General features: G+C 48.2%; 1 protein-coding gene across 1 annotated transcript in view; it reads right to left on the bottom strand.

The window, feature by feature from the left end:
* Positions 1-2,249, bottom strand: part of GPC1 (glypican 1) — a 62,949-nt gene extending 60,700 nt beyond the window's left edge. Inside the window, exon 1 of the mRNA XM_075570385.1 lies at positions 954-2,249. Within this exon, the coding sequence (XP_075426500.1) occupies positions 954-1,113 (160 nt within the window). The 5' untranslated portion in view covers positions 1,114-2,249. The remainder of the gene's footprint in view (positions 1-953) is intronic.
* Between the last annotated feature and the right edge of the window lie 22,983 nt (positions 2,250-25,232).

Below are 25,232 nucleotides of genomic sequence, written 5' to 3'. Positions count from 1 at the left end.
AAACACCCAAAATTCAGAGTGCACAATCTGCAGTGGAAAGCAAGATGTGTGAGACCTTCTGTCCTAGAAGAAACTGTTTAGAGCGCAGAACACTATATATATACACACACACACACACACACACACACACACACACACACACAGTACGTGGGTGATGAGGTCACATGATGTATGTGGCTGATATGGACACCTGATGTATGTGAGTGATGAGGTCGCATGATGTATGAGTGATGAGGTCGCTTGATGTTTGTGGGTGTTGAGGTTACATGATGTTCATGTTCCTAATGAAGGGGCTTTTAATATTTTCACCAGCAGATCAGATATATCACTAACATGGCCTACCAATAGAGCAGTAACACACATACACATAACACATCCCAGTAACAGACACATGGTCCAGTAACGCACATAACGCGGCCAGGTAATGCATATACAGCCCACTAAAATACATAGAGCCCTACAGTCACACACAAAAAGCTCAGTACCGCACATAAGGCCCAGTAACGCACATACTGCCCAGTAACGCATGTATACCCCAGCCAAACACAGACCAGTAACACACATAGAGCCCAGTCAGACACATACAGCCCAGCCACACATATACAGCCCAGCCACACACACACAACCCAGTAGCGCACACAGCCCAGTAACACACTCAGACCAGTAACTTCCAGTCACTCCCCTGTGGTACCTTTATGCTTTATCTGCTGCTGTCTTTTTTCTACACCCTATGACAGGGAATGGGGTCTGATGCCCCCGATTTTGATCTCTCGCTCTCACAAATTGCATAAACAAATCTATCCGCTTAGCTCCACCATATTTAAATAGACCATGATAAAGCGTTGTAGTAGTCTCCCTCCTGGGCACCAACCTCGCTCCATGTCACCAGTAGACCGCAGCTGTGACATATCACACCCCTTTGAAACATGGAGTCACCCCTACCTTGTACTCACCTGAGATTTCAGACTGGGGCACTCCACTCAGACTGAAGCCCTTGGCACTGTACACCTGCTTCACCTCTGCACAGCTCCTGGCTTTGCTCCCGGTGTCACCTGCTGTCCAGGGCACAAGGCACAGGACCCCAAAGTGCCACCACCAGCCCAGCCGCTCCATGTCCTCAGTGGAAGAGAACCCAAAAAGATAAGTGAGCAGGGCAAGAGGAATAACAGGAGCAGCATGCAGTTCAGCAGATAATGCCCAGCAGCCCCTTCAGAGCCAGTCCTGTGCCACAGGAGTACCAGGTACCTAAGAGAGGGGTACTGAGGTACCAAATACCAGCACTGCTGGGGGAAGCATGAAACTGCTCATTCATCTGGTCACACAGGAGCTGCTAGGACACAGCAGAGATAACATGCCCACGACAGGGATCCTTCTGCAGGGAAAGAACAAAGCCGGGGAGCCAAACAATGCAGCAGGGCTGGAGCTCAGAGCCTGCACACAGGGGGTTACAGACCCTCCTCTCCTCCCAGGTCTGCACAGGATACAGTGTATCTGCTTCTCCTCTCCTGGACACTGCACAGAAGATGCTGGAGGAGGTGATGCCCTTTTATTCGGCTGACGATCCCTTGCTGTGGGGTATTGATGTTGCTGTCAGATGCTTTTTCCTGGATTGGACTACAGGATATCTTTTTTGCTATTTCTATGTGGCCCCTTGCTAGTGGTGTGAATTGCAGGTCCCTTTGCGCAGTTGATGGCAGGTTACAGATATTTCCACATGATCCCTTTGCTCAGGATGCTGACTACTGGGTTCCACTGCAGGATGCTCTCATTCTGCTGCAGGAGATGCCATCTCTATATATTAATACATATAATATGCTCTTGCTGCTCAGTGTACTGATATTATCTCCCTTTATCTTGTGCTCTGTCACTGCTGCTCCTGTGCAGAATGCTGCTGCTCTGCCCCTGTAGCTCCTGTGCAGTGATGCTGCTCTGGCTCTGCTGCCCCTGTGCAGAGTGATGCTGCTCTGGCTCTGCTGCCCGTGTGCAGAGTGATGCTGCTCTGGCTCTGCTGCCCCTGTGCAGAGTGATGCTGCTCTGGCTCTGCTGCTCCTGTGCAGAGTGATGCTGCTCTTGCTCTGCTGCTCCTGTGCAGAGTGATGCTGCTCTGCCCCTGTGGCTCCTGTGCAGAGTGACGCTGCTCTATCTCTGCTGCTCCTGTGCAGAGTGACACTGCTCTATATCTGCTGCTCCTGTGCAGAGTGATGCTGCTCTATCTCTGCTGCTCCTGTGCAGACTGAGGCTGCAGACAAGGGCTGCACCGAACACACTGGGAAAGCTCAGCCAATCAGAGGGTTCGACACAACCACAACCTCACTGTAATGTAATTAAGACGCTGATTGGCTGCCTGTTCCAGTCACACAGGAGGCGGGAACTGGAGAGTTTTGTATGTATCGAGACAAGTATATATATTTATTTTATATGCACAGTGTGTATGTACTGTATATATTCGTGTGTATGTATATATTCATATGTATAAAGACTAAGATAATGTACATCAAGAGAGAGCACTATATATACATATATATATCAAATAAAAATATCACTTGTGAGCACATTCACAGGTCTGCAATCCTGTCTTTCACCATTATCACCTAGCACAGTGGAGCGCAAACTTTTTGAGCTGCGCCCCCCTGCCTGCTCCCCCAGGTATTCGCGCCCGCCTTACTTTTTGACCGGCTTCAAATGACGCCGTGGTTGACGTCACATGACCCTGTTGCCATGGTGACGGGCGTCAAATGACGCAGCGGGGTCATCTGACGTTACGTCACATGGCCCCATGGCATCATTTGACGTTCCGTGGCCATGGCGACGCAGCACAACAATCTACTGAATCCCGGCAACTGCCTGCGCCCCCCCCCCCCCAAAAAAAATGTCAGGTCCCCCATGGGATGCGCGCTCCCCAGTTTGCGCACCGCTGACCTAGCATACAGTGCTTCCACTGCGGCAAGGGATTCTGGGAAATGACATGCAAATGAGCACACATATAAATGTATTTATATTTGCACAGTACCACCAATGACCATGTGTCCCTCCAGAAAAATTAGAAAAGGCAATAGTATCCATGAGGAACGGGAAGGCTTCATAGAAAGATGGAATTACAATTGAAATCTTCTGGGGAAAAAGTAGACAAAATCCTTGCAAATGTCTGTTCATGCTGCTGGAAGAACAGGAAAATGTCAGGGTAATGCCATAGTTATCCTCCTCCACAAGAAAGGAGACAAAGAAGACCTCAAGAACTACATACCAAGAGGCGGGCGCGTGACGTTACCGCGGTTGCACGTGTAGCCATGTCTCCATCTGCCCCCCCCCCTTTCCTCCTCACTATGTTGTTACGCAGGGGAACTACACTCCCCAGAATGCCCCAGGAGCTGAGGTCATGGGACTCAGTACAGCCAATAGGGCTGCTCGAATCTCCTGAGGGGAGATTGGAACTTTGGGAGCGCTTGAAGTGCAAGCTGACAGTTAGTTCAGTTGGAGCCAGGACTGAGACAGGGAAGATAAGATCTGGGTGTCAGTGGCACACAGACTAAGTCATATTAACCCCCTTTAGGTCCAAGATAGTTCCCAATCACCTAATTAGATTGTGACTGCTTCAAGGAAACCCCTAGCTAGGGACATTTCCCCATTAGCTGTATATAGTTAGTTTATAGGGCCAGTGAAAACGTCACGTTGTGAAGCATAGCCTGCAGTCTGGGACCAGATACAGGTGTAGCGGTCATGTAAAATGGCTACAGTCATCTCTCCTGCTGACAGTAAGGCCTGGTAAGTTGTGGGCATGCCAGCAGTAATTATGGAGGTTTGCCCTCACACCCTGGTGGGGTGCCCTGTGTATGGATGGGAGTGGTCACATGCTCTGACTCCATGGTTAGTGATGTCAGAGGTGTGTCAGCTTTCAGAGTGTACATAAGGCACAGCACTGTGTCTAAAAGTTAGTTCTATCTGAGTTCTGCCAGAGTTCTATCTGAGTCCTGAGTTCTGCAGGAGTTCTGAATAGTCTGCAAGAGTTATGTTATAGTAGCTGAACAGGAAGACTGTGTCCAGGGACCTGGCACAGGGTAAAGACATCCCGGCTGGGATAGGGAATCCCTATTAAAGGAGAATTACACCTTTCAAAGGGAAGCACTGAGGGACAATGAGTGGCTAGAGAAACTACTGCGAGGGGCAGTTAGCCCACCTCAACCAATAAAGATGCTCTTAATCACAAACCCTCTCGTGTACATGTGTGGAGTGAATGTACAGAGAGGAGCACCACAGAGGAGTTCCTCGTCAGGACCATCCCCAAGTAACCGAAGGGACCCTGATGAGGTGGAGGCGCTGCACTGGAACTAGGTAGGACTCAGCACACTACCTCAGCTGCCTGTCTGGACGGGTCCTCCCCACACACCATCATGCGGGAGACTCAGGAGTCCTGTTGCCAACAGGTGCACCACCAGACACTACCACACTGTAATGGGGACCGGTTAGACCACAGGGGCCAAAGTGAGATTGGGTGGGTCAGGCCGGGCCACAAATACCGTTACATTTGGAGGCGAGCTGCTGAGATCAGATCTGTCAACAGGACAGGCTCTAGCTAGGCACACTGGGAAACAGGGAGAGCGTCTGCTGCCACTCTGTGCTGCGTAGGGACGGACCTAGGGGTGGTCAGGGGCTGACAGGGTATTGTCAGTTCGCAGGGACGACCTAGGGGCCTGAAAGGAGTGAGGGGTTTGGAGCCGGGCTATAGCTGACCGAGTCACTTTGAGGTAGTGCTAGTTGGTAGGACGCCAGAAGGGATAGCCTGTTAACGTGGTCAGGAATCCTGGAGAGGGTCTGCGCTAGGCTGACCAAGAGAGGTAGACGCCCCAAGTACTGCATGGCAGAGCCAGAGTACTCTAGCCCATTCCAGACACTTACCATAGGGAGCACAGACTGGGAGGAAGGAGTTACAGCAGACACTGAGAGAGTGAGCCTAGCCTGAGGTAGTGCAACATGAGTCCAGCCTAGATCAGGTACACATGTGGTGGTGCATCTGAGCAATCTTTATTGTACTGGTGTGGTGGCTGCCCCGCAGAGCGGAGCCCCATGTACGATAATTGGTACGAGAGTGTGACAACCCAAGGAATGGAGGATCCGCGTGGTGCGGAGAGCCCAAAATGGCGACCAGAGGCTGATGGGGAAGGCACCCGTGGCGTGCGCCCCACTGAAGAGCAAACTGTCGCTGAGCTGTCTTTAACTAATCTGCTCTGGAGTGGAGCGAAGGCCGTGGCTGCCCCGTTTTTGTCCTGTCTGGGACACAGAGGGGCCACCCTTGAAGAGTGTGAGGACATTGTGATAACTGGGGGGGAACCCAGCGAGAAGAGCAAACAAACTGACATTTCGGGCTTAAAAGCCAACCAAAATGGCGGTTCCCGCTTGCTAGGGAGACCGCATGGGCCAGTCGCAGAGAAAATGGCTGATTCAGGACTTGCAAAAAGCTGGCCGGGAATGGCGCGAACAGCAGAGCCCCGCCCTGATGGGGGGTATGGCGCGAAAGCTATGGCTGCGCCTTCATGGACAGTGACTCACTCGGCCCCTGTGCTGAGTCAACCGCTTAGTCTATGGGACCCTCCCCTGATTTCCACCAGGGGGAGTGACTTTCAATTATGGCCTGTGGGAATGCACCCACTGGGCCCAGGGACTGATATCCAGACGGCGCCACTACAAGAAGTAGTTCCGGCCGCGGAGGTAACGTGCAAAAAGGAGGGATATTTTGCACGAAAAGCAGCTGCCAGGAGAAGGCGGGAACTAGCCGCGGCCCAAGAATCCCACTCTGATGAGGAAATTGGCGCGAAAACGCAGACCGCGCCCACCAGGACTGAGAAAGGCGCGGCCTTAATTAAGGGGCATGCTATTCCCCTGTGGGATCCGCCCATAATTGCAACCCCTGGGGGCGGGTTCCAGCTATGCCAGCGGAAGGAGGAGCCGAAGCAGGAAGTGGCTGGACCAGAAGCTTCTACCGGTCAGTTGCGAGGACCCACTGACCTGGAGAGACCCATACTGAAAGTGGCCCCTACCAAAAGAATGGCCTGCTCCTCCACTGTGGGAACTATGGTATCCACCCAGCCCTACTCGGTACCCGGCGGGGTAGTCAGGGTGGCTAACACCGAGACGGTGGTCGGGCTCTGCCTACAATGCGGGCTGCCCGGAGGCATTGTTAACACGGCGGCACGCTGCCCACAATGCGGGACACTATACTTATGGCCAATGCCGACGTTCATTCCGATCCAATCTGCTGACCCCCCGGGGGATACGGCTAGGCGCTCCGCCGAGTCCCCTGGTGCACTGTGGTTCAATCGTGCAAGTCCCGGAGAAAGGGGACTGGAGTCGATTAAATCGGCTGGGTCAGCAGCAACCGAGACGGTCGGGTCACCCCCCGACCGCACTGAGAAAAGACTATCGCCCCGATCGGTGACCCCTAAGTCGGGGAAGGCAGAATACTCGGATGAGGATCTCCGCGAGCTAGCGGAGGTGAAATCGAGGCCCAGGACAGAACCGGGGAGGACGACACCCCGTAGCGTGAGTAGCAGCCTGGAAAGCAGGGCGTCCCCCGCAGATCGGCGAGCCGAGAGACGGAGTCCCTCCGCCTCAGGACATGGTGGCGATGGGCGAGAGACGCCTACACCCCTGCGGAATGGTAAGAGAAAGCCACTCACTTACCTTGCTCCGGTAGACGGTGTAGCGGAAACAAGGCCGTGCCAGGCCCAAGACGCACGTGCGGAGGAGATACCGCTTCCGGTGGAGACGACGGCGGAGCTTCCGGATGTCGTCATCGAGGAAGAGATCCCGCATGGGGGTCCCACCCAAGATGGCGGCGCTTCCGGTTCCGGTGAGGACATCATTTCCGGTGGCGACGGCGGAACAGACGGGAAAGATGTAGCAACGCTTCGGCGATCGAGTGAAGGTCCCCGATCACCTCAAAGGCCCAAGAGCTGGATGGGAGACCCGCAGACGGATGAGGGTGAGCTATCCTCCTTGGAGCAGTCCATGGACTGCCGGGAACGGGTCGTAGTCCCGTGGCGTATCCCATCTTGCCCCTACGCCCAACCCCACGCCCTAGGTAAAACCCCTGCCCCCATCACATGTTCCCCGGGGTCCCCGCCTAGTCTGGAACTTGTGGACATACCTTTGGGGGGGGAGGAGAGACGGACTGGGGAAAGACAGCGCAGTTGCGCTACGGAGGGCATTTCTCGGGGAGGGGGAGAATTAGGCAAGGCCGCGGTAGGCCGGTGGTTGCCTCCTGTGACCAATAAAACAGAGGACAAGGTCCTGGGATCATCACGGTGGTCCGTACCACGGTCAGCACGGACATCGGGGGTATTCTCATGGGGGGATGCAGAAGAGAGTGACTCAGGGGATTCACATAGGTTCAAGGAACACCGTTGGTGGGCCCCACTCTTTGAAGGTTATGCGGCCTGGATGGATCGTACGCGATTCCTTATTAGAAGGGAGGATGTAGTTCATTTTTGGTGGGCCAAGGGAGAATTCACCCCTGAACAGCGAGACAGGGAGCTGCAGGAACGGTGGTATAAGCTTGAGCACAGGGAGATAGAGCCCATAGGTCCCGACACACTGTCCGATCCTGTGGATCCTGACGAACCCCTGTCATGGGTGCTACCTGGGAGGGCAGGTAGGGCTGACCTAATTAGGATCAGTAGAGCGGAACGGGCAATAATGGCTCGATACAAGTCTTCCCACGGGTTGGAGTACCCTTATGTCCCTGAACACCTCATGGAGGAGATAGAAGAGAACAGGGAAAGGTGGCTTAGGGAAACCATCGAGATGTACCTAGTCAATAAGGGGAGTGACGTTACAGGAAGGAGGGCAGAGGACAGAATAGATCACCTGATGCGAGTGTGGAGTATAGGGAGGAATATACACAAACACAGGGTGACCTACTGGCCCGAGAGGGGACTGCCTAGGCACTATCATGTCACGGTCCTGGACATGGGTGGTAGAGAGATTAAGAAACCTGACCCGAGCCACTATTATTAGGGGGTACTAAGGCATTTTGCGGGCTCGTGGCTGCTGGTCGGGGCGGGCTTGGCGAGATGTTACTATGGTCATTTTTTTTGTATAATGGACAATCTGTGATGTTAACAATTATGTGTTATGTGTTACAGTGCTTCCTGGAAGAAAGTATTTAAATTTAGGTCCCAGCGAGGACGATGGGATTCACCAGGGGGAGAATTTAGCGGTCATGTAAAATGGCTACAGTCATCTCTCCTGCTGACAGTAAGGCCTGGTAAGTTGTGGGCATGCCAGCAGTAATTATGGAGGTTTGCCCTCACACCCTGGTGGGGTGCCCTGTGTATGGATGGGAGTGGTCACATGCTCTGACTCCATGGTTAGTGATGTCAGAGGTGTGTCAGCTTTCAGAGTGTACATAAGGCACAGCACTGTGTCTAAAAGTTAGTTCTATCTGAGTTCTGCCAGAGTTCTATCTGAGTCCTGAGTTCTGCAGGAGTTCTGAATAGTCTGCAAGAGTTATGTTATAGTAGTTGAACAGGAAGACTGTGTCCAGGGACCTGGCACAGGGTAAAGACATCCCGGCTGGGATAGGGAATCCCTATTAAAGGAGAATTACACCTTTCAAAGGGAAGCACTGAGGGACAATGAGTGGCTAGAGAAACTACTGCGAGGGGCAGTTAGCCCACCTCAACCAATAAAGATGCTCTTAATCACAAACCCTCTCGTGTACATGTGTGGAGTGAATGTACAGAGAGGAGCACCACAGAGGAGTTCCTCGTCAGGACCATCCCCAAGTGACCGAAGGGACCCTGATGAGGGGGAGGCGCTGCACTGGAACTAGGTAGGACTCAGCACACTATCTCAGCTGCCTGTCTGGACGGGTCCTCCCCACACACCATCATGCGGGAGACTCAGGAGTCCTGTTGCCAACAGGTGCACCACCAGACACTACCACACTGTAATGGGGACCGGTTAGACCACAGGGGCCAAAGTGAGATTGGGTGGGTCAGGCCGGGCCACAAATACCGTTACACAGGCATACATTATTAAATACTATTTTACTATTGGTAGAACCATCCTGCTGGAACCCACTCCACGCAGAGGCGGAGGATTCGCTGACGGCACTGGATCTCCTGGATCCCTGTGGTTAATTGGCCGCTCCAGGTATTGGAGTACCCGGCAGGTACCTCAACTAAAGTGCACCAACGGTTCACGGGTAGCACTACCATACACACTTTTGGGTTGGCCTTGACATTGGGTAAAAGGACATCAGGGTATTATTGGTGCCAAGCACCCTTTGTACTGTGGGGACACTCACCTGGTGTAAGGGGGTTGGGAGTGTGTTTGTGTATATATATATATATATATATATATATATATATATATATATATATATATATATATATATTGTGGGGTAGTAGTATTATATCCTGTTCAGTAAAACCTGTTATATTCTACTGGTGTGTGTTTATTATATTGCCCTGCACAGGGTTATCCCACATTGTTAGGAACCTGCGCAGATGGAGGTGCTGTTGTCAACCGGATCAGGTACACCCCAGGCTCCCAGTAGTGGAGGCTCAGGCCTCCTATGAGCCGCAGGTAATGCACCACATACACTGTAGCCGCTATATCCCAGGGGGTGGGGGAAAGTGCGTTATGCACGTTTGCTAGGATAGCTCCGTGCACTCCACTAGTATAATTTGTTATAACCGTGATCGGCATCTTTTTGCGATCCACGGGCCCCAGCAGCAGACGGGGGAAGTAGCGGAGATGCCCCTCGGAAAGAAGGGGAAGCCAGAGACCCCGGATCTCTCCGGTTTTTGCCGGGTACAGTCGGCGACGGACAAGAAGAAAAGAAAAAACAAAGATGGCGCCGACGCGAGTACACGGGAGCGCGCAGCATCAGCCCCAGAAAGGGAGATACAGAAACAGGCTGCTGGGCTGGAGGAAGAGGCTCTGGAGCGACAGGCAATGCTGAGAAACTCAGCAAACAAGGACACAGCAGGCAAAGATTCAGAGGTGAGAGCTGCAACTGAGAGAGTCACTGCAGAGGGAGACACAATGATTACAAAACAGGACCTTCAGTCTATGCTTAGAGAAATGCTTAGAGAAATGCAAGAGTCTTTTCAGTCAGCTCTGGACAGAGCTGTAAAAGAATTTAAGACAGAAGTTTCTTCGTTGGCTAAGAGAACCACGGAGCCGGAAAACAAAATGGATGTCGCCTTACAAACCAGGCAAATACTGAAGATGAGGTCCTGCGTCTCAGCGAAGAGATGAGAGTTGTGCAAGATGGTATGGATGATCTTGAGAACAAAGGCAGAATTTACGAATCCGCCATATCCCTGAGTCAGTGTCTGCTGAAGCCCTGCAGCCATATCTTAAAAGGCTCTTTTTTGTCAATTGATCCCCAACTACAAGACAATGAGCTTATGATGGACAGAGCTCACAGAGCGTTGGGTCCGAGGTTTGACGATCCCAAAAGAAGCAGGGATGTGGTTCTAAGGCTCCATCAATATGCGACCAAGGAAAAGATTATAAAGGGTTGCAGAAATAGAGGCTCAATTGAATTTGAAAATGACTCTATCCAGATATTCCAGGACCTGTCAAGGCTGACCATAGATCGATGAAGAGGACCGCGTCCGATGACAGCAATACTCCAGGAGAAGGGGATTCTATATCGGTGGGCCTTCCCGTTCTGTCTTATAGTACACCACGAGGGCAAACAGATCTCACTTCGTTATCCTGAGGAATCTGCTTCTTTTCTATCAGCTTTAAATCTGACCCCCAAGGATGGATCAGACCAGCAGTGAGGATCTCGTAGGGAGAATACAGAGGATGAGCGACCTACCGAGGGAGTGATGGCCCCTGAAATGAAGGAGTCAAGAATGTCTATGTTTTTGGAGGGGCCCCTCTGGGTTCCTCTGAGTAGGGGTCCGCGGGGGTACCCCTTGCAGATGGGCCGACAACACGTGCCGGCACAAAGAAATCTACATTGGATCTGCAGCTTTGTTTCTCTTCTTTCTATTTTCTCCCTGTTGCCCTTTGTGTTTTTTTATATTCTACTAGCTGATCTACCCGGCGTTGCCCAGGATGTAATTTTCCCGCTCCCCCCCTCTCTCCGCTCCCCCTGTCTCTTTCTCCGCTCCCCCCTCTTTCTCAGCTCCCCCCTCTCTCTCCGCTCCCCCCTCTCTCTGCTCCCCCTGTCTCTTTCTCTGCTCCCCCTGTCTCTTTCTCCGCTCCCCCTGACTCTTTCTCCACTCCCCCTGACTCTTTCTCCACTCCGCCTGTCTCTTTTTCTCCGCTCCCCCTGTCTCTTTTTCTCCGCTCCCCCTGTCTCTTTCTCCGCTCCCCCTGTCTCTTTCTCCGCTCCCCTGTCTCTTTCTCCGCTCCCCCTGACTCTTTTTCTCCGCTCCCCCTGTCTCTTTCTCCGCTCCCCCTGTCTCTTTCTCCGCTCCCCCTGTCTCTTTCTCCGTTCCCCCTGACTCTCCGCTCCCCCTGACTCTTTCTCCATTCCCCCTCTATTTCTCCGCTCCCCCCTCTCTTTCTCCGCTTCCCCTGTCTCTTTCTCCACTCCCCCCTCTCTCCGCTCCCCCCTCTCTCTCCGCTCCCCCCTCTTTGTGTCTCTGTCCCTATTCCCCTCTCTGTGTCCCACTTCCCCTCTCTCTCCCACTCTCTTTTCTCCAGCGTTTCCCCCCTGTACACAGCGCGGCCACACCCTCCAGTTCTGCCGCTCCCCATCTCTCCGCTCCCCCCCTCTCTCTGCTACCCCTGTCTCTCTGTTCCCACCCTCTTTCTCCGCTCCCCCCTCTCTGTGTCTCCCCATTCCCCTCTCTGTCTCCCACTTCCCCTCTGTCCCCCCCCCCCCTCTCTCTTGTGTCCGGCTGTAACAGGGGAGTAATCCCTGTTCAAGTAATGTGCCTTTAATCTAGCAGTGTGGTGGTTAACTGCTGGTAGTCAATTAATAAACACCACCTGCCTGATTTAGATTGCTTACAAAAGCCTGTCTTGTGAGACAGGAAGTGACTCCTTAGCTCACTTGTGAGCTGAACTTTGGAGGCAGAGCAGAGGTTCTTGAGTCTCCCAGGAGAGACTGACCAAGAGAACACAGATCTCTGGAGCTGACAAATAAGACTTCTAAACCTGGATGCTGACATTTTCTGTGCACACATGGGTGCGGTTCCAGGAGAGCAGAGAAGCTTACTCTACAGCAGCTAACAGATAAGACTTTCATTCTTAAGAGACTTCTTATATCTGCTTATTTCATGCTATGTGTTTGGGGCTGGGAGACATGCTTCACTTAGGTAGTTGTGAATTAATTGCATAGTATTTCACTAGAAATACTCCCAAGTGAATAGAAGCTTTGTTCCCCCCCTGTGTTTGGATGGTTTCCTGATGAAAAGGAAAAGGCAGAATAAAGCCTTGTTATAATTTCACCTTACAAAAGTCTCCAATTGTGTACCTCTGTTAACGTCCGTCTACACCGGCGTTTCCCTCCCTTCACAGTAATGCGGCCCCCCCATTCAGAGCATCGCCCCCCCCCCCCGTTCAGATGTCCGTTTCCCCCCCATTCACAGCTGGGACCCCCCGTTGACAGGCAGTGGGGGTGCGCAGGCGGCAGCGGTGCGCTGCGGAGGCAGGTGGCGGCGGTGTGCTGTGGGGGGTAGAGGGGGGAGGCGGGAGGGTGTTCACAGACACGGGAGTGGTGGCGGCAATGCGCTGCGGGGGCCTGGTTCCCGCCGGGGGTGGCGGCAGTGCGCTACAGTGGTGGCGGTGGGTTGGTTGTCGGCGATGGCTCCGTGGGGGGCGGTGCGGGAGATGTGGAGGCGGGAGGGTGTTCACAGGCATTGAGAGTGGCGGTGGTGCGCTGCGGAGGCAGGCGGGGCTGGCTTCAGGCTCACTGGGGGTGGCGGCGGCCAGGGGGGCTGGTTCCCGGCTCACTGGGAGTGGCGGCGGTGCGCTAAGGGTCGTGTGACTGTCACGTCCTGCGTCGGCGTGGCCGTGATGTCATCCCTCCCCGCAGGCCAATGAGCTGTGGCCGTCCGCCGGCCAATCACAGGGGGCACAAACTGACAGACAAACATTTTTTCACTTTTATATATAGATAAGGATATTATCCACCCGGTCCCATTACACTGAACCCACTGCCCCAGGGGGGATAGTAGACACCTAAAAGTCTGCGGATTGAAATACAAATAAAAGGATACAACCCTGGCGCATAACGGTAAGTGAATGAATAATAATGATAATAAGTCCTCAAAGGATATAACCAATGATGAATGAGTCCTAGAAGGTGAAATGAAGAAAGTCCTTTCCTCCTGACGATGACAAGGCTGAAAAGAACTTAGTCTCCCATGAAGTATATGTTCTTCCTTACTGCAACAGCTATCCTAATCAATGAGACAAAAACGGGGACAAAACATTGCGCAGTGACGTACAACAAATGTTGCCCTCCTATGTTGATGTCCCAAATGAATGCCTACTTACTAGAAATAGGAAGATAACGTGCAGAGAATAGAAACTGTATGATGAGCCCTCTGGGTCAAATCTTCTCCAAGTCAGCACGAACCCCACGTGGTGTCCCTGGTTCAGATGAATATCAAAAGGCTCTCTTTCACAGTGTGCTTTCAGGATCTGCTCTAATATTCTAGTCTCAGGTATTGGAGCAGATATACACGATTTGAAGATTTATGTAAAACAAAAAATACCAAAGAGGTTTCATATCATCTCTGTACCCTTAAAACCCTTAAAAAAAATACCCCAAACCATAAATATATGGACCAGTAGGCTATGGATTTCCAAACTGAAATAACAAGGGAAGATATATGGGAGAATGTAGGTAAAACCTCTATATGTACGGTAACAAAAGAGAATATATATAACATTTTGTTATGTTCGTACTCCCCCCGCCGCCCCCCCTAAAGATTAAAGCAGATGTTCCCGGGACCTCAGATAGATGTTGGAGGGGTTCTAGACAAATAGCAGATTTGGCTCATATCTGGTGGTATTGTCCAGTAATGCAGATATACTGGAGGACAGTTTTGAAATTAATAAAAGATGTGACTGATATTAAAATCCCACTAGATCAATCCTGATTATCTTGACTAAACCCATGGAAGATGAGAGGCCTTCACAGCTACAACAAACAGATAAGAGACTTTCTTCTTGGACTGTTGTATATCTATATGTATATATGTTTGGGGGTGGTAACTAGCTTAGCTACCCACCCGGTTAGAAACGGACGGAGTAAAGGTGTAGATATTCTCCAAAACGGAGTAGGCCTTTATTTTGTTTATTTTGAATGTTTTTGCCGTGTTAAAGGAACAGGCACAATAAAGCCTTATTTTAGTTTCACCTTAAAATGGTCTCCATTGCGTACCTCTGCACACATCTCTTACACTACCCCTTCCCATTTATGTGTGAAAAAAAAGAAATAAAATATAAGATTTAAAAAAAAAAAAAAAAACTACATACTAAATCAGTCTACTTCCAATCACTTACAAGATACTTTTACGAAGATACTCTAATCGGCTGCAACAGACATGGATGTAGCCTAGCCTAAGGGTGCGGCCAGGGTGAATGAGAGTGCGCTGGTGCTCGAGCTCGGTGCCCATTTTTCCCCGTGATTTCTGTCCTGTTAGTTGCATGTGTGGGGGGGGGGGCATGTCACTGGGCGAACCGCTCACATGACGCATCAGCGAGCAGAAAAATTAAATTTGACTGTCTTGGCAAGCAGCAAGCTCATGGGCACGTGCGCACACCCGCACCCTGGACAAGCGCATTCAGAATTATCAATCTGATCGCTCTAAGCACCAGCAAGCTTCGCTTCACCCTTGACGCAGCCTACGGCTAAGGCAACAGTGCTCACTGCTGCCCGCGCGCTGGGTAGTGTGCGCACAGATTACAGCTGCGATCTGTGGTCTATAGGGGAGCGATGGGATGCGCAGGGGGGCACGAAGATGGGGCATATCTGCCCTTCTCTTCCAAAATTCTTGTCTTCCCTGCCGGCGGACATGCCATCGTGAGAGGGGAACGCACACACAAGGAGCTACTGGGGCCTGTCTGACTAGAGGTGAGTGTCTGGTGTGTGGCAAGCAAAATTGTGCAGTGGATATAACACAATGGACCACATCCAGGTTGTACAAGAGGGGATTTGCCTAAGCAATGAATACAATCTATCACTCAGTTTTATAGATTACAAAGAGCATTTGATTCTGTCTACAGATCAGCCATTTTAAATGTATTAAGAAGTGAAAGTGTTTAAGAAGCGTCCATTGATATTATAAGGAACATTTACGAGAAAGCCACATCAACCATTAGATTACATCAAGATGCAAGCAAGATAAAGATTAGCAATGGAGTGCAGTAGGGAGACACCATGTCACCAAAGCTTTTCATAGCAACAAAAGTTCAAGAATTGGGAAGAAATGGGATTTTAAAGCAACAGTGAATACGCGAGTCACCTACGATTTGCAGATGACATTGTTATTTTTGCCACAAGTCCAAACACCTCCAGCTACAAATCAGAGAACTTGCCGAAGCAAGTAAGAAAGTGGGCCTCCACATGAATCTCAGCAAGACCAAAGTGATGTTCAACAAATGTATAGTATCAACTCTACAAAAATCTAAAGAAAAAAAAAATAGAACTTGAAGTTAAAAACAATGTCAACATTGGCCAGCAATTGTCAATTTATGGGATTCTTTTGAATGAAATCAGTAGAAGAATGAAGATGGGAGGGAGCATTTTAGAAAGAAATATAACAATTTCTCCAGGGAACCTTAAACTGTGCCTCAAGAGGAAGTGTTAACCAGTGTATTCTGCCTGTGCTCACATATGAATGGGAAACCTGGACATTAAAGGTGAAGATAATTCAGAAGCATCAGAGAATTCAATAAAGTGGGGAGAGATGTATGCTGGGTATTACCTGATGACTGTTGAAGAAGAGAATGGGCACTTCGGATTTGGCAGCTGTCATAATAAAGAATAATTTGCAGCAAAGGCCATTCTCTTCTACAGTTACAGTGTCCTACATGGTCAAGCAAAGTGCCCCCTCAAGATGAGAGCATCGGTCAGATAAGTCATTGGACTCTTAAAAAACCTGTGAAGGAACTGCACAAAAAGATTCTATTTTGTCTTGAAAACCAGACAAAAGTCAGTAACATCACCACAAGAGTGAAGAAATTCAAATTGCAGTGGGTCAGATACATCGCAAGAAATTACCATAATTGGACATATATGTTATTCGACTAAATTCCAGGGAATTAAAAGACTAATGCGACCAAAGTAAGATTGGAGGACGAAATTAGGAAATTTGTTGCAACTTTCAGTGGGTGGACCTACGGAAGTGGCCAGACTTCCAGTCCTCGGTGCCACATGTGTGCGGCCGCCAGACCACAGTTCAGCCACGTGTGATCACAGCTCTGAAAACAGAAAAATGCCCGGGAGAATTAATGTTGCAAGTCCCATCTTCTGAACGGGACCGCCCCAACGTTAATCCTACCGGGCCAGCCACAAGTCTGTGAGAGCTGTGCAGAGGAGTCCCAGAGAGAAGCAGTCTCTGTGTCTCCACTGAGCTGCTCTTAAAGGTGCAATTCATGGGCTTTTAATTATTATTTTTTAGATAGGTTTGAAGCAAGGAGTATCCAGAGCTGCACACTATTAATTTCAGCTCCGGGGACCCCTTGCTTCCTGAGATCCAGACCTTCCATAGAGGGTGCCGGTATTTCCTGCAAGTTTAAAGCGTCCATGTCACGTGGGCCAATAGAAAGCCGCACTGGATGACGTCACTGCTTAATTGGGTTCAGCTCCGGAAACCCCCTGTTTCAAACCTGAGTTAAATTGTTTAAAAAAAAAAGCAGGGCAAGAATTGCCACTGGTCTGTCCTGCCCTTTGATGACATAAATGCCAGAATATGGGCCTCTACATCATGAGGGGGGAACACTACGGGACCATATTCGGTCATTTAAATCAAGGGGATTAGACAGAACATTTAAATCATTTGTGTCCTGTCCAACCCCCTTGATGACATTGATGACTGAATATGGTCCTATTGTATTCTCCCTCGTGACGTAGATACCGATATTTAGGCATCTATGTCATGAAGGGGCAGGACAGACCAGCACCAATTCATGCGCTGGTTAAAAATATATATATGTTTAAATAAGTTTGAAGCAGGTAATCTCTGGAGCTGATCCCCATTAGTTTCAGCTTCCGGGACCCCTTGCTCTTGAGATACAGACCACCGTAGAGAGTGCCGGTAACCGCTTCGAAATGGGCCAATAGGAAGCCGTAATGTCATCTGGTGCGGCTTTCTATTGGCCCACATGACGCAGGAGCTTAACACTTGCAGGAGATACCGACACCTCCTAACTGAGGTCTGTATCTTGGGAAACGGGGTCCCAAGAGCTTAAATTAATGGGGTTCCGCTCCGGAAATCCCCTGCTGCATTCCTAACATTCCAATTCAGATTAAATTCCATACCAGCAACGCCCCCAATAAAACTAATCCAACCACTCCTCTAGACAAATGCCCAATATCCCTATTAGCCAAATGTGGCTAATAGGGGTTTTGGCAATAAACAAAAAAAATAATAACAAGTTTAACAAACATTTAAAATGTTAACAATATACTGCTATAATACAAAAGAAAATACATACAATATTAAAATAAATTATTTACCCCTCTTCACTATCTTAGTGGCTAACCGCTAAAGTAATTAAGGGGTTAACTTCACCCGGAAGGCCAAACCACCCTACCCGGGTCAAGTACACCCATCATCCATCCCCCCTACCCTCAACAAGAGTACTCCCCCACCACCCCACACCAATGGGCAATAGTCCTATTAGCCAAATCTGGCTAATAGTGCTTTTGCCCATTGCGAAACATTAAAAAAATACATTTTACAAAATGGACATTACAATAAAATAGTAACATAATAAAACGCTAGCCTCTTTATTCATTGATTGGCACTGTGCCTACCTAAGCCCTCAATGGAGGCGCAGATGCTCACATTGTCAATCAATGAACACCCTAAATAAATACAAGTAGTACTTACCCATGCTGGGATGGGGCACTCTGTGAGACATATGCAGAGGTACAACCAGGAAGACAGATTTGGGGAAATAAAACCATGGCTTTTATTCAGCCCATCACTTTAAACAATACAGTTTAAAGAAACACAAAAATAAATAAATATCCTATCCGTTTGCAAGGGCTAACTCACTTTCCCAGTCCCTAGCTGTAGGGCTAGGAGGATAAACCTCTTTCCAACCTATGACTCCAAAATCCAAAGAGGTACCTCTAAGCAGGGGGCCCTATATGACAGAGTATGGGTCTGGGTTGGCATCCATTGAGGAGCCACCCTCTGGCGGATTCCTGGATCTTCTGTGCCCTGGAATAGAGGTCTGGTCCCTGGTGTCTTGCAGGCAGCACAGTTCTTCTGTGCTTCAGACAATGTCTATTTCTGGCAACACCGTCCTTCTGTGCTCAAGAGATCTCCTGCAGTTAAAGCAGGAGGCTTTTCTACTTGTTCTGAGCCAAGTGGAGACTGGCTAATTGTCTCTAGCTGCAATTATCCAGCTCCCTGTTGAATTCCTCAGACCAATACAGGCTTTCTATTGAAGCCCTTTTAGACAGGGGTTAAGGCCCTGTTACAGGCACCATCAAATAAATCCAATAAAGGTCTCTCCCCGGGGCATGTACCCCCTCCTCACCCCCTCCTCCTCCCCCCCCCCCCCACACACAGTAATGGGCAATAGCCCTATCGGCCACATCTGGATGATAGGGATATTGCCCATTGAGAAGCATTAAAAAAATACATTTAACAAAATAGACATTACAATAAAATAATAACATAATCAAACTGTAGCCTTTTAATCCATTGATTGGGACTGTGCCTACCTAAACCCTTAACAGGGGCCTAGATACCCACATTGCCAATCAATGAACACCCTAAATAAATAAATAAAAGTATTACCCTTCCCGGGATGAAGGCTCATCATCCTCGTCATCAGATATATCCATAAAAACCACAGAAACACAATCCATACCCAATGGCCAATATAAAAAAATAATAATCTCTTCCCGGTGGCACAAAAAAAAATCACGTAAAATAAATCAAATCCTGGTTGAAGGGTGATGGATCCTCAACTTGACCTGAAGCAATTTATCCTCCATTGTTAGAAGAGCAGTCTCTGGTGAGTAGATCCTTTCTTCTTTTCTTGATGTCTTATTTCTTTTCTTCTTGCCGATGTTGACTCGTTGTCCACTTCCCGTCAAATGAGACGTGTCAGGCCTTATATAAGGCCTGTTATGTCATATTCTACAGTCACATGGTACATCCATCAACCCTGTTGTTGAATGTACGATGTGAAGATCCATCAAATTTGACTGAGAATGACATCTCAACCTACTTGAAGGCAACACATGGTTCACCAAGCAAACTGATTGGCTGATGTACAGTACCATGTGACTCCTTCCCATTTTTGGGTGCTGTGAGGTCACCTTAAAGGGAAGGAATTGCATGGTACAAACCAACCAATCATTTACCATTTGATTCCTGCCCGCATTTTAAACAAGCTGCCCTGCCCTGATATAGAATCTGCAGGCATTGTACCTTTTTATACCTGCAATCAGACAAATCTAAGGGTAAGATATGATCTGGGATAAGCTGACATGCAAGACAAGCAAAAATCCTTGTCGGTTTCTGTACACTCACTCTGGACAGTCAATACAAGTCTGGAGCCGGCTTTGGTGTAAAGATACACAACAAATACTGTACGATGTACTGTACACACCCACAAGGCTTCCAACATCCAACTGCCACAGTGCAAAAACAATTGTTACAAGTGGCGCATCTATTTCAAACCAAACTGTGACAGTGAAAAGTTAAATATATATCCGCATTGGCAGTGTTCGACAAACCTATACATTTGCTCGCCCCGGGCGAGTGGATTTAACCCCCGGGTGAGTAAATATTGGCCCAAGCAGCACACGTTTGGTACTAGGTGGCGAGTAGATTTTTTTGTGTGGCGAGTAGATTTTTTGGTGATTTGTCAACCACTGCGCATTGGTAATAATCAAAAAGTGTATAGAAACATATTCAAAGCAGTGCGATATTATAAATCAAGTAATGTGTACTTCAAATGTGATAATTAAGGTTTTGTATTATGTGCATGCATATAAATTTCAAGTAAGTAAATAATTAAGCACAGGTTGCTGCTCAAACTTCCCAAGAAATGTTCCAACAATTCTTCCAGAGTCTATTTTCTTCCACATCAAGGAAGTGCAACTCAGTAGTTTTTTAAGAAAAGAAGAAAATAAACACAAAATAATGTAATGGGTTTTCAACAAGCGGAAATGTGTGGGCTAGGGGTTACTTATATTACTCACATCTTCCCCATGATATTAAAGCATCTCCCAAACAGTGGCAAAACTTTAAGTATATGTTGACCCGTCTAGAACAAGATGTAAGGTCTTTTAAGCATACAAACAGCGCAAACGACTTTAAGGTAGGATCGAGGTCATCTCACTTTCAATGCCTATCATCACTCGGATGCCGGCGTCTCTCTGTCGAGCCCTCGTACTTTCAGGTACAGCTCCCGAATCATCCTCCACTTTAGTGCAGCCCAGCAAACAAGAAGAACCATCTGTCGCTCTCTCTCCTCTCTCTCCACTCTCTCTCTCTCGCTCTCTCTCTCTCATGTCCAGACTTGGAGTGAGAGCGGTCTGGACCTGAGAGAGAGAGACGCTTGTTCTTGTGTAATGCAAGTAACCTCCAGCCCACACATTTCCACTTGTTGAAAACCCATTACACTATGTTGTGTTTATTTTTATTTATTTTTTAACTACTGACTTGTGCTCCCCTGATGTGGAGGAAAATACAACAGCCACAGCAACAAATAATTTGTTGGAGCAACATGGAGAAGAGAGGCTTGCAACCACAGTACCTGGAAGAGCATTGGGGAGGCCTTCATCAAGCAGTGAATTGACAATGTCTGAAGATGATATGTACTTATCTACAGTTTGTATTTATAAATATATATTGTAACAGAGTCATAGTCTGTCTATGTCAGCAGGAGATTAGAGCGTGCACTGTTCCCAGAATGTGGTTAACTTCTACTGGCAACAACCTCCAGGTGTACAGGTGTAAGCATTTAAAAGTCAGCCTGAGAATACAGCCACTCTCTCACATAGAGGGCTGAAAGGAAGCTGCCAACCTGGAATCCTGAGACTCAGCAAGTCTACTCTGGGTAACGGGTACACATTTTATGGGTGTTGTACTGGGAACCAGCTTAACTGGCCAGTGCTGGTAGTGAGGGTCATTACTTGATTGGTTGCCTCCCGAGTGAAGTCGGTTTTTATTTTGTTATTTTGCCTTATTGGGACAGCGTTTCCATACCAAATTGTTTACTTAAGTCTCTTGTCAAAATAAACCATAGTCCGTTTCCCCAAAAAACATGGCTGTTTCTCACTGATCATCTTGCCACTATGTATATCAAAAGAAGGAAAAATCAGCGCTAAAAGATGCAGTGATATTAAATGCTAAACAATAAAGATATATATATATATCAACACAAAAAAATATAGTATTCCAAAAAGGATATAGGATAGATGGCCCGGATATATCTTGGAGTCTGAGCTGCTTCTGTGGAGAAAACCAGTTCCCAAACAGATCTAAAAAACAAAAAGCAGAAGCGCATGCCCCATAATGTATTACCGTTTTTAATACATAATTCTAGGTTGGAGCAAGGAAGGTTCCCCAATGAGCATGGGATGACCAGACACTAGGACTTACAGGAGGGGGCCCATACCGTCACCTGGTCCGATACCCAGTCGATCTGTAGGTTGTGAGCTCGCAACCATGGGTGTCCCAGAATAATATCCGTGGCTGGGGAGTGAATTACATGCAGCTGTCTAGACTCGTGATGAAGCACCACGATTATAGCTGTGAGCAGAGGAGCCTCCTGACAGATAATGCCGGACCCCAGTGGTTTGCCACCCAGAGTCACGATGGTCATAGGCAAAGATTTCCTTTTGAGCGGAATGTCGACACGAACAGCGAAAGCCTGGTCCACAAGCCTGAAGCCCCCTAATCCACAAATGCCTGGGTTGACATGGAGTGTCCCTGCCAGGAGAGTCAGATGGGAAACATACAGCAGGGGGAAGAAGGACAGAAATTAGATGTGCCCCGAGAAGGTCCTCCCTCCTTCTCTAGACCTTGGCGTTTCCCTAATTCTTTGGACAGGAACGAAATATAGGTCCAGTTCTGGAGTTTTTTGCACTGTGCACTGCCATTCATCTCTTCATTAGATTGACATAAACCTACATACATAAAGGATGCACAGAGACTATTTTGGTTCAACAATTTCTATCGATGATTCATCCAGGACTTTTCCTTAGTCGTCCGTCCCTTGACTCAGCAAAGGGGCTCAAGTTTTCCTGGTCTAATGCAGTGGGACAGACTTTCCAAAACCTCAAACGGACATTTACCCAAGCACCAGTACTTGCTCATCCTCAGCATGACCAAACATTCATTGTGGAAGCGGATGCATCTGACTTCGCATAAAGAGCTATTCTATCCCAACAGAATGCTAAAACTAATGTAGTTCATCCAGTGGCCTATTACTCAAGTAAATTGACGGAGGTTGAAATAAACTGCACTATTTGCAACAAAGAGCTACTGGCCATTAAAGCTGCATTCAAGGAATGGCGTAATTTACTGGAAGGAGCTCACCAGGTTATTGAAGTTTGGACCGACCATCGCAATCTTCACTTTCTTCATTCTGCTAAATGTGCCAATCCTAGGCCGGCTCGCTGGGCTTTATTCCTCACCCGATTCCAGTTCAAACCAACCTTTCGACCAGGATGTGCTAATGGCAAGGCAGATGCACTCTCTCGTAGAGACACCCCTGAAACCTGAATGCTTGAATCAAATCTGATTTTACCAGGACAACATCCTAGCATTCAAACTATGGACTTAACTTAATTTGGTGGGTTAACTTAACTAAGTGTGGTGAAACCTATCCTAAGCTTCATTTTGCAAAGCCAGTATAACCAACCCCACACTGATGAGACCCTTTAAGGTCGAAACGGCGGTCTGTGGGTGGGTTTACTGGCTATGCATCTTAACCCTGGCTGTGCTCAAAGCTGTGAAATGCAGCAAGCAAAAGCTGACAGGGGACCATGTTATATGGTTTTGAAGCAAAAGGTGGCACTGTGTGCTCATTTGCATGTAATTTCCCAGAATCCCTTGCTGCACTGGAAGCACTGTGTGCTGTGTGATAATGGTGAAAGGCAGGGTTGCAGACCTGTCTAAGACATGCAAATGAGCATACAGTAATATTTCCATTTGCTATATACCCCTGATGACAACCAATACATTTTTCACAAGATACAGAAGGAGGATAGATACTTTATGTGTGATTGGCTCTATTTTATCCCAACAATTTTTTTTTTTAAGTTGAGTTGCATGGATGGAGGTACAGAAATAAGAAGGTTAGGGTATGGGAGAACAAATAATATAGGGGGGAGGGGGAGACAAGTACAGTTAAACTATACATGATTGTACAATAGGTAGAATAATTAAGGGGACCAGACAAAATCCTTAGTTCGTGATAAACTCTTTATAAGGAAGCCAGTTACACTTTTTTTTTTTTACACCTGCAACGTTGAACTACCCTTTTAAAGTAACCCTTTTGCTTATTTGCACCCTGTATAAAAACAGCTCTGCTTTCTTTTTTCTCCTGAATTGCTGAATTCAATCATATCAACTACTGTTTCTGTTTGATTATTGATTAATATTCATATTCACTATACAAACAAATTACAAAAGATATTGCACTAATTATGTGTACTGACATACTGTATTAGTCCTAACTGTTTTAGTACTACACTACATTAAATACATATTGGTAAACACGTGATTTGGAGGTTTTCTCCATGGAAAATACTTATCTGTCCGAATTTTTTTGTCTCTAACACAGCGGTGCGCAAACTGGGGGGCACGCACCCCGGGGGTGATTTTGCTGGGGGGGTGCGGGCCGTTGCAGAGGCTTCTTCCCCCAGGCATTTAATTTAATGCCGGGGGGATCGCGTGAGGCCTCTGCAACACTATACTTACCGGGATTCAGAATCTCTGTGACGCATCGCCATGGCAACGCAGCGTCAAATGACGTCGCAGGGCCATATGATGTGACGTCACATGCGTCAAATGATGCTGCGAGTCACATGACGTCACGTGACCCCGAGCGTCATTTGACCCAGCACCAAGGTAGGGAGGGGGGGGGCGCCATCACCGAGGCAGGGAAGACAGGGGGGCGCAACTGGAAAAGTTGGCGCTCCCCTGCTCTAACAGATGCATTAAGCCTGGTAAACATGCCACTGTTTTTCGTTCTATTGTGTCCTATGAGTGACAGCTCCTTTGAATGGTTTTCTGATACTTTATCCTGCTGGATGTGTACAAAGCTCTAATATGGAGCAGTAACTCCCTTACTGTGCACTCTGACCTGGGGTACTCAGGGGGTGTCACATGTACAAGATGAGCTTTTCCTGCCACTCATTGACTAGATTTTGTGCAAGGCTATAAAAAGAAGTAATCCGGTGGATATGTTTCTCACATCATGCTATGTAAATACTGCAGGTGTTGTGATACTTAATGTGAAGGTTCTTTACAGATGTTTGTACAGAAGTTTTTAAGGCCACAAGAGTTTCCTTAGCAGATGTACAGGAAGAAGAGTTTTGTGGTCTTAAGTTCATATACAAACAGAATCAATGCATTCTTTTTATGTTCATTGAATAAAAAGTAGCGCAGTCTGGAAAAAAATGTGTTTTTCCATGAGTACTGCATTTTATTAAGGATATGGTAGATACTCCGATACAAGGGTAAAAATTAGCTAAAAGTGAGACTCCTCACAAGTGGTGGTCAGCAGTGGGTCCGCCTCAGGGCCAGGGTCCAGTAGTAAAAAAGGTTATTGCTGGGACTTTAACGAAGGCCAGTGCAATTTTAATGGGTGCAGATTTCGCCATGAGTGTTCTTGTGTGGTAGCGCCCACTCAGCGGCTAGATCCTTTTGAAAGGGCAAACTTAGCAAACCAGTTAAGCAGGCTTCGGCGGAGGGTGATTATGCTGGTGAGCATAGAAAGAAGGGAGGTTTTCTACTGTACAACACTGCTTCGTTAAAGAGGCTGACCTGGCGGGTCTGGAGGCTAGTTTAAGACGGGTTAAATAGTCTCGGCGGTGGTGACTGTTT

Source organism: Ascaphus truei, chromosome 14 (assembly GCF_040206685.1).
Source record: "Ascaphus truei isolate aAscTru1 chromosome 14, aAscTru1.hap1, whole genome shotgun sequence".
In the NCBI taxonomy this organism is placed as follows: domain Eukaryota; kingdom Metazoa; phylum Chordata; class Amphibia; order Anura; family Ascaphidae; genus Ascaphus; species Ascaphus truei.
This window is presented reverse-complemented; position numbering and strand designations above follow the sequence as displayed.